This window comes from Gasterosteus aculeatus, chromosome 9, assembly GCF_964276395.1.
Source record: "Gasterosteus aculeatus chromosome 9, fGasAcu3.hap1.1, whole genome shotgun sequence".
Lineage (NCBI taxonomy): Eukaryota > Metazoa > Chordata > Actinopteri > Perciformes > Gasterosteidae > Gasterosteus > Gasterosteus aculeatus.
The window spans coordinates 7,634,095-7,647,421 of NC_135696.1; the positions used below are offsets into that span (position 1 = coordinate 7,634,095).

Below are 13,327 nucleotides of genomic sequence, written 5' to 3' on the forward strand. Positions count from 1 at the left end.
GCTATGAACACGCCGTGGACCATCTGCTAAATCTCGCGAGAGTTGACTAATCTTGCCCCTCCCACCGCCGTCACTGGTCGCTGCTTCTACAGTTTACTGAGCATGTGTATGCGCCGTTAGCATTTAGAGATGGCCTCAGACAAGCAAAACGACGCTAAATTGTCTCCCATGGATGAAAACAAAGAAAATTCCTCGGATGGAGGACTTGGACTCGAAAGTATCCTTCGCACGACTGGACATGCAGCGGCTATTTTGGTTTTGCTGCAGTTTTACCGGTTTCAAGCTCTGAAGCTAACGGTCGCTCGCTAGCTAGCTTGGTTAGCGTATAACGTCAGCTAGCGTTATTGGGCTACGTGTCATACTGAAGCACTCTTGTCAGTGGCTGTCCGGTAAATCTGATTACTTGACATGTCTCAAACTTTGTTTTACGATTCCGATAGTGGTAAACAAACCAAGAATGGTCCTGTTTCATTAGGTAACTTAAGTTACGTCGCCGTTTACAGAAAATGATCACAGCCCTTTTCTGGGTCCGGAATCCCACTGCTTGCATTGCTGTCACTCGCAGACCTGAATGAATGACAAATGGATCACGATGTGTAATAATGAAGATAAAAGTTGTCCCTTAACATTGATTCTCAGTTTTGCAAATAATCAAGGAGTCCCAGCAGCAGCATGGTCTCAGACACGGAGACTACCAGAGATACCGGTGAGCTGTGCACAAACACCCCCCGTGATACCGTTGTGACTGGGCCGTATTTGTACCGATGAATGTCTGTGGGGAAATGTCGAGTACTGTATCGCTGTTCACATAGAGGTGCGCAGTTTATTTCACGTTCAAAAGCCCCAGGTATTTTGGAGACCAAATCCTTGGTGCATGCACTGAGATGATGTTATAATGGAAACGCCTGCTACCATATGGCTCACGTGAGACCTCTGTCTCCTAATATCAATGCATTAACTTCACTTGTACCATACACAGCCTGATACCGTCAAACACACAGATTTAATTGTTTACTGTCTGCTACTTGTAGCTTAAACATGATCAGTTAAGTTAACAAATTAAGAATGACAATATCAAATCTTCCGCGATTTCAGCATCTCCCTTTTTCAAAGAAAGCCCTGGAATTGTTAAATGTGCAAATTTCCTGTGGGTTGACTTGTCCATTGATAACAAGATGGAACGATACCCACAAGTGTTATTAGTTGAATGCAATGGAAAGAACTTTGTAACTCTGTGCAGGGGATACTGCTCCCGTAGACTGCGGCGTCTGCGCAAGACTCTTGGTTTCAGGATGGGCAACCGACACAAGTTCATTGGGAAAAAAATAACTGTCGAAATGCTTTCTGACAGCAGGTAAGGAATGGAACGTCTGAGCCTGGCATTCATGTGCAGGTTTTTTTTCCATCATACAATAGTTTATCCAGGTTCTGTTGCAATGTTGTGCATCTACATAACGAGTGTTAGACCTTTTGTAACTTAAAGCCCACCTCTGATCTGCTATTTCCATTTTGAAATCCTATTTGTTATGTGTCACTGCATCCGAGGGAACGCTGTTTAGCTAACAGTGAAAACAGATCCATCCTTTATCGACTCACCAGCCACTTTATTATGTACACCTGGCTAGTAAAAAGTTGGACACCCTTCTGCCTTAACTCTTCATGGCAGACTTTCAACAAGGTGCTGGAAACATCCCTCAGAGGTTTTGGTCCGTATTGACATGATAGCATCACCCTGTTGCTGCAGATTTGTTGGCTGCACATATATGATGAGAATCTTCCACCACATCCCAAAGGTGCTCTATTGCATTGAGATGCAGTGACTGGAGGCCATTGGAGGACAGTGAACTCATTGTCATGTTCAAGTAACCAGTTTGAGATGATAAGAGCTTTGTGGCTTTGTGCATTATCCTGCTGGAAGTAGCCATCAGAAGATGGATCACTGGTTATAAAGGGAGGGACATGTTCAGCAACAATACTCAAGTGGTACTAAGGGGATCAAAGTGCGCCAAGAAATTATCCCCCACACCACCACCACCAGCCTGGATCATTGATACAGAGAAGGATGGTTCCATACTTTCATGTTGTTTACGCCAATTTCTGACTCGACCATCTAAATGTCACAGGTGAAATCAAGACTCATCAGACCAGGCAACGTTTTACTACTCTTACTGTCCAATTTTAGTGACCCTAAGCAAATTATGTTCATTTTCCTGTTCCTAGCTGACGGGCTACAGCAGCAGACGCCACTCCTATCTTCTTCACGGTTCCACTTCTGTATTCCTTGGTTTTAACGAGGGATATATTTTCTCTTTTTGTTGACCATTCTCTTAAAGCCCCAGAGATGGTTGTGTGTCAAAATCCCAGTAGATCACCATCAGCCACGTTCAAAGTTACTTAAATCCCCTTTCTTCCTCATTCTGATGCTCTGTTTGAACTCCAGCAAGTTGTCTTGACCACGTCTACATTCCTAAATGCATTGAGTTGCAGACATGTGATTGGCTGATTAGGAATTTGCATTAGCAACCAATTTAATGAGTGTACCTAATAAAACGGCTGTTGTGAGATAAATAAATTATACATATATATTACACTCACTAGCTGCTCTGACAGTGGGCCCAGGTGAAGTGGAATAGAATAGCTGATCTACATAGGAGATGAGTCTGCAACTGGTTTGGTACACCTCACTTCTAGTCAACCTTGTAAAGAATGTATTTGCTCAAAACAAATGGCTGACTGACTTCGTCCAAGTAACTAATTAATCGACCTTCCCTTCAGGTATCTGCTGCTGGTTTTAATGGAGGCCGAGCGTGCGTGGAGCTACGCCATGCAGCTGAAGCAGGAGGCGAACACTGAGCCACGCAAGCGCTTCCACCTGCTGGCACGACTACGCAAGGCTGCCAAGCACAGCGAGAAACTGGAGAAGCTCTGTGAGAGCCCACGCGTTGATGCCAAGACCAAACTTGAGGCGCAGGTACACCGTATAGTTTAAGTTGACTTTCACCTGCTTTAAGCACACGTGCAAAGAATAAGGGGTGTAGGTGTGCTGTGAGATTGCCGGCCCTCGCCTAAAGTGCCTTTAACTCACATCAGCCCGATGTCTCTGTACCAGACACATAGAATGTGTCATTTAAAGTTTTGATTCAGTGAGGAACCATCACGTTATCCTCACAACAGACACTAATAATGGCCCGTGTGTTTCTTGTCAGGCCTACACTTCATACCTCACTGGTATGGTGGAGTTTGAACTGCAGGAGTGGAAGCTTGCCATGGAGGCCTTCAACAAGTGCAAGTGAGTGAACATTCTCCATACTTTTAGTTTGCCGTGTTTGAATTGCTGTGACATTTCGGAAATTCTAAACGACCCCATTTTGCTCTTGTAGGACCATCTATGAGAAGCTGGCCAGTGCTTTCACAGAAGAGCTGGCTCTTCTGTATCGCCAGCGTGTGGACGAGATTTCGCCCAACATCCGCTACTGTGCTTACAACATTGGTGAGTGACACGTGCACTCGTACGGAGACAATCTGATCCCTCTCAACTTAACTGATTGCTGTCATAGGCTTATTTTTATGAATCCAGAGACCCATCCCAAGCTGGACATTTGCCAAAGATCACATCGCCCTCTTTTCCAACAAAGATGCACACACACACACACACTATGTAACTGGATTCAAATAATTTTATTTTGTATAGCCCAAAATAGCAAATTACAAATTTGCCTCATAGGGCTTTACAGTCTGTACACAACCCCTGTCCCGAGAAAAATCCCCCCCAAAAAAATCATCATTTTTTCTGTCTTATTGCAGGCGACCAGAACGCCATCAATGACTTGATGCAGATGAGACTGACGGGAGGAGGAGGAGGCATGATGGCAGAGAAACTGGAGGTGAACAAATAGGAGAACATTAGTTTATTCTCTTGTGTCAGTTATGTTTTTTTGTATCCGTGATGTCCTAATATCATGTCGAGGTCCAGCCAACACACACATACACATTTTCTCCTCAACTTAAGTCTCTATTAGAAGAAAAAAATGTGTGTTTAAATTTTAAAAAACATTGAAGGATTAAAAAAATATATATATAGACTAAATCCTAAGAAATGTCTTCGCTGTTGTTGGTCAGACAATCTTGTGTCTTGTAAAAATGTTTCTTAAATGTTTTTTTTCTCCTTTAGGCTCTGATCACTCAGGCAAGAACCAAGCAGGCGGCCACCATGAGCGAGGTGGAGTGGCGAGGGCGGACGGTGCCTGTGAAGATCGACAAGGCCCGCATCTTCCTGTTGGGTCTGGCTGACAATGAAGCCGCTATCGCTCAGGTCAGTTTATTTAGTTGCTGCTTTGGTGGGGATGAAAATAAACCGCCCTGCTGTTGAAGCCGTTCTTAGCAGCTCTTAATACTGTCACACGATGAAAGGGTTCAAATGGGATGTCAATTTCCTAACCATGTGCACATGCTTCTCAAAACATGGCTGTGTGGACCGTGCACGTCAGAAAACAATAGTGCAGAATAGATTGCTATCTTTTTGTTAACTTGGGTAACTTACGGTAACTTAGCTTTATTCCAGTTTCGCCATGTTGGTAGGACGGTTCCGTTTTTGTTTGTGTTTCTTCTACTTACAGCACACTGACAACCCCTGATATGGTTTATCTTGAAGTGTTGCAGATTTCTTATATTACTTAAGTTATATTGCAGTCAGACCAACCATTGAGAGAAGCGATTAATATGTTCCTTTTGGTTCCATGTCAATTTGGCGACCTTCAGATGAAGTCTCAAAATGGGCCTGTGGCGTAAGTTTAAAAATTTTAAAAAAAAATCCAGCAGTCTATGCAGTTTCCTAACCCTTCAGTAGGTGGCCCTCTGCTCTTTGCAGTCTCGTGTCATATCTGCCGCCACGGCTCCTTTTGTCCTCAAGGCTGAGCACGGCCTGCAGACGTACCTGTCACACCTTCATCCACTCAGGTCGGTGGCATGCAGCCACTGCATTCTGTGCATTTCAGTCCACCCATGAATACGCAGCGACGCCCAACAGGACCCTCCTGGGACTCCATTGCTAAACTAATAGTGGTTTCCGAATGTTTGGGAAGCTGCTTTGAAGTTGAATTATAGCAGTTTTTTACTTGATTTAAATTCCTCAACACAAAAATATAAACTAAAAAAAATCCTCGTGAATTATGTTTGAGTGACCGAATGAAATGTATTTCTCCTAGATTGCTCAATAGAAAGTTGGGTGTAGTATTTCGCACCAGCAACTGGGGACCGGAAACGCCATATCGGGCCAGACACCAGTTCTAATGGAGGAGCTCCGCACACTCCTCCCAACTCTAATCGGTTTGTCCGAGAGACGGTGCTCGACGGGTCGAGCCGGTCATGCTAGGCGTTGCTAGGGTGTTGACACGAGTGAGTGGTTCTATAAAGACTCAGCCTCCTGGGTGGATGAGAGCAGCCCTGTAATCTGTGTGTTATTACTACGAGGAATGTTCTAGTAAAAAAAGTTTAACATCCCCTTTTCTTTATGGTGAGTAAGTGACAATAATGTCATCCATAAAGGTGTCTCTCAATTATTACTCAAGCTTAGATCTAAATAATGATTCTGTATCAGTCATTGTCTTACAGTTGCGCCGACCCGGCACTGCCTCTTTCCTTAAATATGTCCATTAGACGTATCAGAGGTACCATATTGACTATTGTAGAGTAACACAGGCCTATTGTGTGATTGTGTCGATGAAAGAATGGGGAGGTGAAAACCAGCCCTGTAACCTGCAAAGATTTGAACCCTGAAACTCCAGAGAGACAGATGACAGCAGATGAGTAATGTGCAGGAATGTACCGCCAGCCTGCTGGGCCACATGCCTTCAGCCTTTCTCTCAGTTTGCCACGTTCACACCTCTGCTGAAACTGTTGCTCCTAGCGTGGAATAACTCCAACTTCTTAATGGATTAAATAGTTGTGTTTGCATGGTTGAATTTTTGTTTAGTGTCATTGTAGGTCAGGTGGAAGGTAGTTGGGATCGAGTCACGGTTCATATATCGAATCCATTAAGTCTAAATAATTGACGTAATAATAATAAGTTTAAGAATTTGTTTTATTCTTTTTCATTTTTAAGACTCAAGCATAGAGAATCGAGAATAGAGCGGCAAAAGTCCCGCCCCTTCCTCTGGACCACCATGGGACCTTATTTAAGGAAAAAAATGTGCGCTTGTCAACGGCAAGTTTTTTCAACTGAACCATGAATTAAAACATTTGTCAATTTAAAATAATTTAGTATAAAATATATATTTACATAAATAAGTCCCTACACACAAGTCATGTAAGCAACGTGTCTCATTGAAACCGCAATGGCTGTTTTGTAACAATATTTACGAACACAAAAAGTGGCCTTCCTCATTCACTGCTCATAAAGGGTTGCTGGATAAAACATGTCAAGTTAAGGCCGATAGCAGAGTCTCCGAGCTAGCTGGTGGAGTTGTATTGTGTGCGAGGGATGCAATTCACTGTGCTGGTTCACACTAGATTATACCACAACAAACTGCGACTATCTTCTTTTCTCTGGGTGAGAGTTCAGTTTTTAAATTGTCACAATGTAAATGTTTTGTCCTTTCATTGTAAGAATATCACCATCTGGTATTTTAGAATCAATGCTGGGACAGTCCTTATCAGCCAGGGATAAAGAAAACCATTTGATTTAGTTTTCCTGTGTTTTTTTGTTCGCTGCACCGATCTAATGTCACTGAATGCACCCACTAGTGTTACTTGCAGCATTTTCTCTCTTCATAGTAAATTCACTTGTATGTCGAGGCAATATTATAATTATACTAAGAAGCAGAAAGTGTTGACAATCATCCGCAGCCACTATGTTCCCTATTCTGATCCTACTTCTTGCTTGTTTTGGTCAGACGGCTAACGAGGAGACCAAAGAGCATCTTTATGAGACGCTGCTGGCCGAGTGCAGAGACACAATCCAGGCTGTGAGGGAGGAACTCAAGAGCGAGGTGGTAAGATACTGCAGCTTAAAAATGTTGATAGTTGTAGGGGTGGGACAGCTCAGTCATCCGGTTTACTAAATAGCTAAGTTAAGACATATGACAAACAAAAATGTTAGGGGAGGGTGGGGGGGGGTTCAACCTACTTAATCGAATTATTTCTCGTCTTTGTAGAAGCAGCGAGAGCGGAGCACTGACTGTGACAACAGCAAGGTGTCCAACCTGCAGTTCCTGCACAGGTAAAAGAAAATGTTCTTAAAACATTGACTTGATTTGTGCTGAATACTCTCGGCCCGCCGCATGCAGACTACCCGGTTTGATTGATTTAATGTTGGCTCTTACAAGGGGAAGTCCTGAAACGTGTAATTGCAGATGTGAACTGAAATATAGATTTTTGCCTTCCTCCTTCCTGATATTCATTTTGTGTGTCATGCATTACAACGAAACACAGTAAAATAGCCAGGCCACAGAACAGATGATTATGATTATATCCTTTAATAAGCGAATAATACACTTCCTGTCTGTCTCACCCTGCAGTTACCTGAGTTACATCAAGCTGTGTACGCTGGTGAAGAGGAATGAGAGCATGGCCCGTACCCTGCAGGCCAAACTGAAGGAACCCGATGCGGACGAGAACAAGAGAGGGCCCCGTCCACAGGATCTCATTCGCCTCTACGACATCATCCTGCAGGTACACTACCATCCAAATAGCAGCACATGTTTTAGTTGGTATACTACGTTAAGTTTCCTGGCTGACTCTCGGTATCTGTGTGACAATTTGTTTGTTTTGTCAACCGGGTACGATGTTTGCCCCACCACGTCGCTTCCCTCTCAGTGTTAACTCGCCTTCTGTTTCCCCCATCGCCTAACTGACCTTCCGCTGTCGGCCCGTCTCTCCAGAGTCTGGCTGAGCTCTCCACCCTGCAGGGCCTGGAGGATGACCACACCTTCCAGAAGGAGGTGTCCCTCAAGACGCTGGTCTACAAGGCCAACAGGTCCGACGCAGTTATTAACTATGCAGCCATAGAGGCCACCATGTATTTCTCATGCAGTTCTCCTCCTGTGTTCATGTCTGTCACTTTCACATACGTGTGTTGTTAATGTCTTTGTCCCCTGACAGGTGTTTCTTCATAGCTCAGTCGTATGTGCTGGTGAAGAAGTGGAGTGAGGCATTAGTGCTCTATGAGAGGGTTCTGAAATATGCCAAGGAGGTCCAGTCTAAGACCAAGAATCTCAACAACAGCCTCAAGGTTGGTGGTGTTAACAAAGAAAACAAGACAATCTCATAGTTCCTCACTTTTATAAAAAAATGTTATTTATCATGACGAGGTCCGCTCACCCATGTGTTGATACGAACGCAGCAAAATGCATATAAAGAGTATTTTCTGAGTCTGATTCAGTTGTCAAATGAGTAACAGTGACCACCTGTACTCTTACCTGCATCGTCACTGTTGTCTCTGTGCTTCTGCAGGATCTCCCTGATGTCCAGGAGCTCATTGCTGAGGTCAATGCTGAGAAATACTCCCTTCAAGCTGCTGCTATCTTAGGTGAGAGCCCCTTTTGCGTTCATTTTTCTAGCCTACTCATTTGTTCTCGTCGTATAAGAACCCACTGGGTCCGACCTCTTTGTTCTGGCTCGTTCGGAGTACAACCCTGCAAAAATGTGTTTGTTTCAGACACCGATGAGACTGCTGAAGTTCCCTCTCAGACGCAAGTCAAAGACAACACGGTAAGACGACAAAATCCCACGCAGTTTCAAGTTTGTCCAAACGTTTGACTAGCACTGTATACAGATGTCTGTGAATGAACCAAATGGGACAATTAACGCCTCTTATGACATTATTTTGAATGTTGATGGATGCTGCTACAATGACGCAAAGCCCAGCACCGATTAGAGCTGAGCTCTATTAGAAAACAAGTCATTGTTTTTTACTTTAAACACAAACCGTTTTTACCATGCAGCATATATCTGTAGTTATTTTGGCATAAACGGATAAGTAGATAATGCTTTCCACAACCATAAGCCGCTCCTCCCCTCTGCTCTGATTGATGCTAATATCATGAAAAACCATGACTGGATTAACGACTAAAGCAGGGGTTTGCGTTTGGTGCAGTAAGCCGTTCTGCTGGATAACTGATTTATTGATCAAAGCGTGCACTTCTTCTTTCATGCAGCCCCTCTGCAACCGCCTGGAGACCTTCCGCCTGGAACCGGCCCTCGTGGGAAAGCAGCCCAATTTGGTCCAGTTCCCTCCCGACTTCCAGCCAATTCCCTGCAAGCCCCTGTTCTTTGACCTAGCTCTCAACCATGTGGCCTTCCCACCGCTGGATGACAAGGTGGAGCAGAAGGGCAAGGGTGGTCTCACCGGCTACATCAAGGGTATCTTTGGCTTTGGCAGCTAAATCCAACACCCAGGCTTTGGATTCAACCAAGTCCACCAAAAACAACCAAACCTGGCTCAGTTGTTAGAATGATTTTAAATTACTTTGATTCTTTTTCTCTGCTGCTGTGGCGCCTAAGTGCATGAGGGGGGAAGTTTGCAAGAAGGTATGGAAGGGATCTGATTAGCTTGGAGTAGCAATATGACCCAAGTTCACCTGCAAGTTCACCTTTAGTACAAACATCAGGCTGCATGGGTTCCTAGCATACGGGCTTCCTCCTTCACCTGAGCTATGGGGGCGTCAGTCAGTCAGGTTTTACAGGTAACCATGTCGGTGTCAAATCAGCAAACAAAACCACTTAGGCATCATTAGTAGTGTTTCTTCCTTTTTTTTGTTTTGTCATGTAAGCGCCTTCATGTCATTATGTCTAGTCTTTTGTGGGCTTTTCTGCATCTTTTTTTTGCATAAAAGTGCAGTTTTGTTATTGCAAATACTCTAACTTAAAAACAAACCAAGTAGTGCTTATTGACATGTATTCAACAGACGGAAGCTTTCCCAGTTTTTTTAGGTTTCTGCTGGGATCCAATTCTTCCCTCCACCACCATAGTTTTTTTTAATTTGTCAATTAAAAATGGGTCATAATACACATGTTGTCCTGTAAGACAATAGGCACTAAAAGTGCTGTTATGTTAGATAAGCGTCCAACTGCTTTGACCCGCCCAGTGCGACCAAGTGCTAGTCGCCATTTTTAACACCCCTCACTGAAGGGCGTGCTCCTTGTGGGCTGCATGGTTCCAGCTCTTCACAATGAAATCAATCAATTAACGTCATGTCGTCTATTTTCTGTCTTCAGTGACGTCATGTCCCTATAGAAACCTTCAGTGGGATATTGTTTGTCATTATATCCACATCAAAGCTTCTCATTTCATTGGATCCTGAAGGGCCCTTGTTTGCTGGTGATAGCTGGCTAAACATGTGCTGGAGGATCAGTTCAGTCTCACTTGAACTTTTAACTACTTCGCTAACTCATTTTGGTTTGGATTGAAGTATTTTCTTTTTTTTAAATAAAGATGGAAGTTCTGGTGGTGTTCCAGATCTTTACTTTGATTTGGCCTGGAATATTAAACGTGATCAATATTTGTTGGAACCATAAGTGGAAAAAGAAATTAATTGACGGAAATGTATAATTTGAGCTAATTTCCAGACGTATGATTAAAATAGATTTTCACCAAAGACTGATCGGTTGAGTATCTTTGTTCATTTCTGTTCCCTTGACATTTCAACTTTATTGTGATTTTGAAGAGGGATCATGACGGAAGAGAAAAAATGGCTTTTGTTGTCACGTGATCTGTCATTTTTGTTAGAATGACTCTTTCAAAATCAAAGCTCTTAACCACAAAAATGTCACAAATGCCTGAAGGGAGTGAAGAGGTGTGTGCGCGAGTCCTGCTGTCCCTCTGTTTCGGGTGTGGGTGTGTTGGGAGTGTGTTGGATGCCTGAGCAGGGTGTGAATGTGTTTTTAGCTTTTCTTTGCACATATGATTTGCCTTTTGGTTCAATAAAGACGGGTGTGTTTGATACTCAAGCACCCAAATAGCTTTATTTCTCAATTTCAGCATCAAAATCACAAGTATATTTAATTAAATGTATCCGTACACACACACGGCATCTCTACCTGATAAATCATAGCTGACGCTCATAACTTTCAACACACACATGCCTCCGTCACTCAAGGAACGCAAACATGCTCTGCATGGAGGTACTGAAAACATTTGTTACACGACAGCACCATTAGTTTTAACCACTGCTATAATCTATTCATTTATTCAAGTGAAAGACATGGAAGTTCACATGTTTTCACAGAAATGATTTACGGACCTGCATATGTTTTCTTATGCGGATTGTTTAGGCTGCGCATTAAAGCTTCAGTAAGATTTTCTTTTTCAGCCAGACCACCGTGCTGTTTCTCTGGTGCTTCCAATTAAAATTAAAAGCACATTTTACGTTCTGTTAACTAGTCAAATTAACCTGAAATTGACATGTATCCCAGTTAGCTTTGGCTCTGTCTAGCTGCTGTATGCCTCCATGCATTCGACATGGGACAGTTCTGTGCAGAATGCATCAGAGGCAGCAATGCTTGTCGGTTAAATTGTGTTTGCATGACCCAAAGCATTATGGGAAATTCATAGCGGTTACCAGATCAAATAGCTGAATCGCAACAACAGTTAGATTGTTTGCTACGTGAATGGGAAAAATAGAAAACTTTGATTCCCAGACTTTTTGCAAATACTCACTTTGTCCAATATGTTGTGTTATGACTGAAATTAAACTAATGACAAAACCTGGTAATTGTAGCTTTTCACAGTTCCGTTTTTCTCAACACGTTCAATCCATGTTGGCCTAACAGCTGATCAATGAAACAATCTCACCATAAGGTCCCTTTAGCAGCGGTTCTGGAGCTTTAAATTTCATCTCATTGTCTTTTATATATATATATATATATATATATATATATATTATATATAAATAGCCCAGATCTTGCCCAAAATATCTCTTTTTGAAATATTTTATAAGAAGCTGTTTTGTGACTCCACATTCATATGTGCGACAAAGAAAGTCTTTTTTAGACAAGTGGACACACCCAGAGACACCAGATGACTGGCCTGATGAACGGTGTGTGCTGTTCCCCACTTTGCTGCAAGAAAAGCTGCCCAGCTGCATTCTTGGCCATGCTTGTCTTTTTGTTGATATGCTGCAGAGACGCCCTGATCCTGAATGACTAGCATGTCTTTAGATTCCACACATGAGACGCTGCAATGCATGGAGCCATCTCTTATCAGCATTTTACAGTGCGTAACTAACTTACAGCCCTCACGCTGTCCGGCTCCTTCCTTTGTTGACTGTATACATTGTGCGTTTGTGTTCGCAGCAACAACTTAATCTGTCAGTGTGAAGATGGGTGTGAACACAGCAAGTCACACAGTTTAAGATACCTCTTGTAATATTAGGTGGTAAATGAAAATACCTCAGCCATCCAACTCTTCCCAAAGCCAATTAGATGTTGACTTAAAAAAAAAAGAATGAGGATGTAGATAAAAGTTACCACGAGGCTAACTGAAACATCAGGGCGTCTAACTTCGTTCCAATGGCCATCAGGGGGCGACTCCTCTGGTTGTAAAAAGAAGTCTGATTGAATAGAAGTCTGAGAAAATAACCCTACTTGATTTAGATTTATTTTCTCAATCTCTAGTTTTCTTCCACACTGCATGATTTTCATCTGGTACTTTTAATGAAAGTCTGATTCCCTTAACACCGCGGTAGTCTTTTCCTAACTCCTCATGAATTCTCCTAGCCACTTTTCCTTGACCTACCTCGACTAAAAGACTAACAAATTGTAGCACTTAAATTGTACTTGTAACGCCACTCATCTATAGCTAATTGTAAATTGGCTTATTTGAGGAAATTGCACTTTCTTGTTCTGAGTTTGTACCCTATGGTTGAACGCACTTATTGTAGGTCGCTTTGGATGAAAGCGTCCGCTAAATGACATGTAATGTAATGTAATAATGTGAGAAATGCACGAGGTCAAGGACAGATGGTAGGTTCCGTACAATAGACGTTAGGGGGTATTTTTTCTCTGGTCTGCACAACACTTGGCTCTTGACAACGATAAAATTGCTGAACACAAGGTTCCAAAGCGCCAGTCTGCAACCAATTGGTGAGGTGAATATGGTCGCTATACGGCCGCTTCTTAGATACAGTCTGTTGGTGGGACACCTACTGAAATAGATCTGACGTGCAAAGAGGAGAGAGAGGGAGACTCCCAAGAATTCAATGTCCCCCAAGATCCATTGATTATGTATCATTGGTAATTGGTATTACAATAGGGAGAATTAAAAGGGTTACTATTAGGACCCTGCTTTTGAGATATTTAAGAGTGTCCCAGGGCCCAGATGAAAAGGCAGGGC

The 13,327-nt window shown here is 42.9% G+C and overlaps 1 protein-coding gene across 2 annotated transcripts; it reads left to right on the forward strand.

Moving 5' to 3' along the window:
• Window positions 1-31: 31 nt before the first annotated feature.
• On the forward strand, window positions 32-10,592 carry srp68 (signal recognition particle 68). 2 transcript variants are annotated; one of them, XM_040186674.2, is made up of 16 exons: window positions 32-217; window positions 640-706; window positions 1,241-1,354; window positions 2,776-2,971; window positions 3,207-3,289; window positions 3,381-3,490; window positions 3,805-3,884; window positions 4,172-4,312; window positions 6,891-6,989; window positions 7,152-7,216; window positions 7,515-7,668; window positions 7,878-7,972; window positions 8,098-8,227; window positions 8,449-8,524; window positions 8,654-8,706; window positions 9,153-10,592. In XM_040186674.2, the coding sequence occupies exons 1-16, from the start codon at window positions 130-132 to the stop codon at window positions 9,378-9,380; spliced, it is 1,779 nt and encodes a 592-aa protein (XP_040042608.2). In that variant the 5' UTR covers window positions 32-129; the 3' UTR covers window positions 9,381-10,592. The 2 variants fall into 2 exon arrangements, with proteins under 2 accessions (XP_040042608.2, XP_077936496.1); XM_078080370.1 differs by having other exon boundaries at window positions 60-217; window positions 6,891-6,986.
• The last annotated feature ends 2,735 nt before the right edge of the window (window positions 10,593-13,327 follow it).

Bases quoted from the DNA above. Each gene is read 5' to 3' on its own strand.
- srp68 (XM_040186674.2), top strand. From the start codon at position 130: ATGGCCTCAGACAAGCAAAACGACGCTAAATTGTCTCCCATGGATGAA. The intron at 1,355-2,775 runs GTAAGGAATGGA...CCTTCCCTTCAG, and splicing joins GAAATGCTTTCTGACAGCAG to GTATCTGCTGCTGGTTTTAA. The intron at 7,973-8,097 runs GTCCGACGCAGT...GTCCCCTGACAG, and splicing joins CTGGTCTACAAGGCCAACAG to GTGTTTCTTCATAGCTCAGT.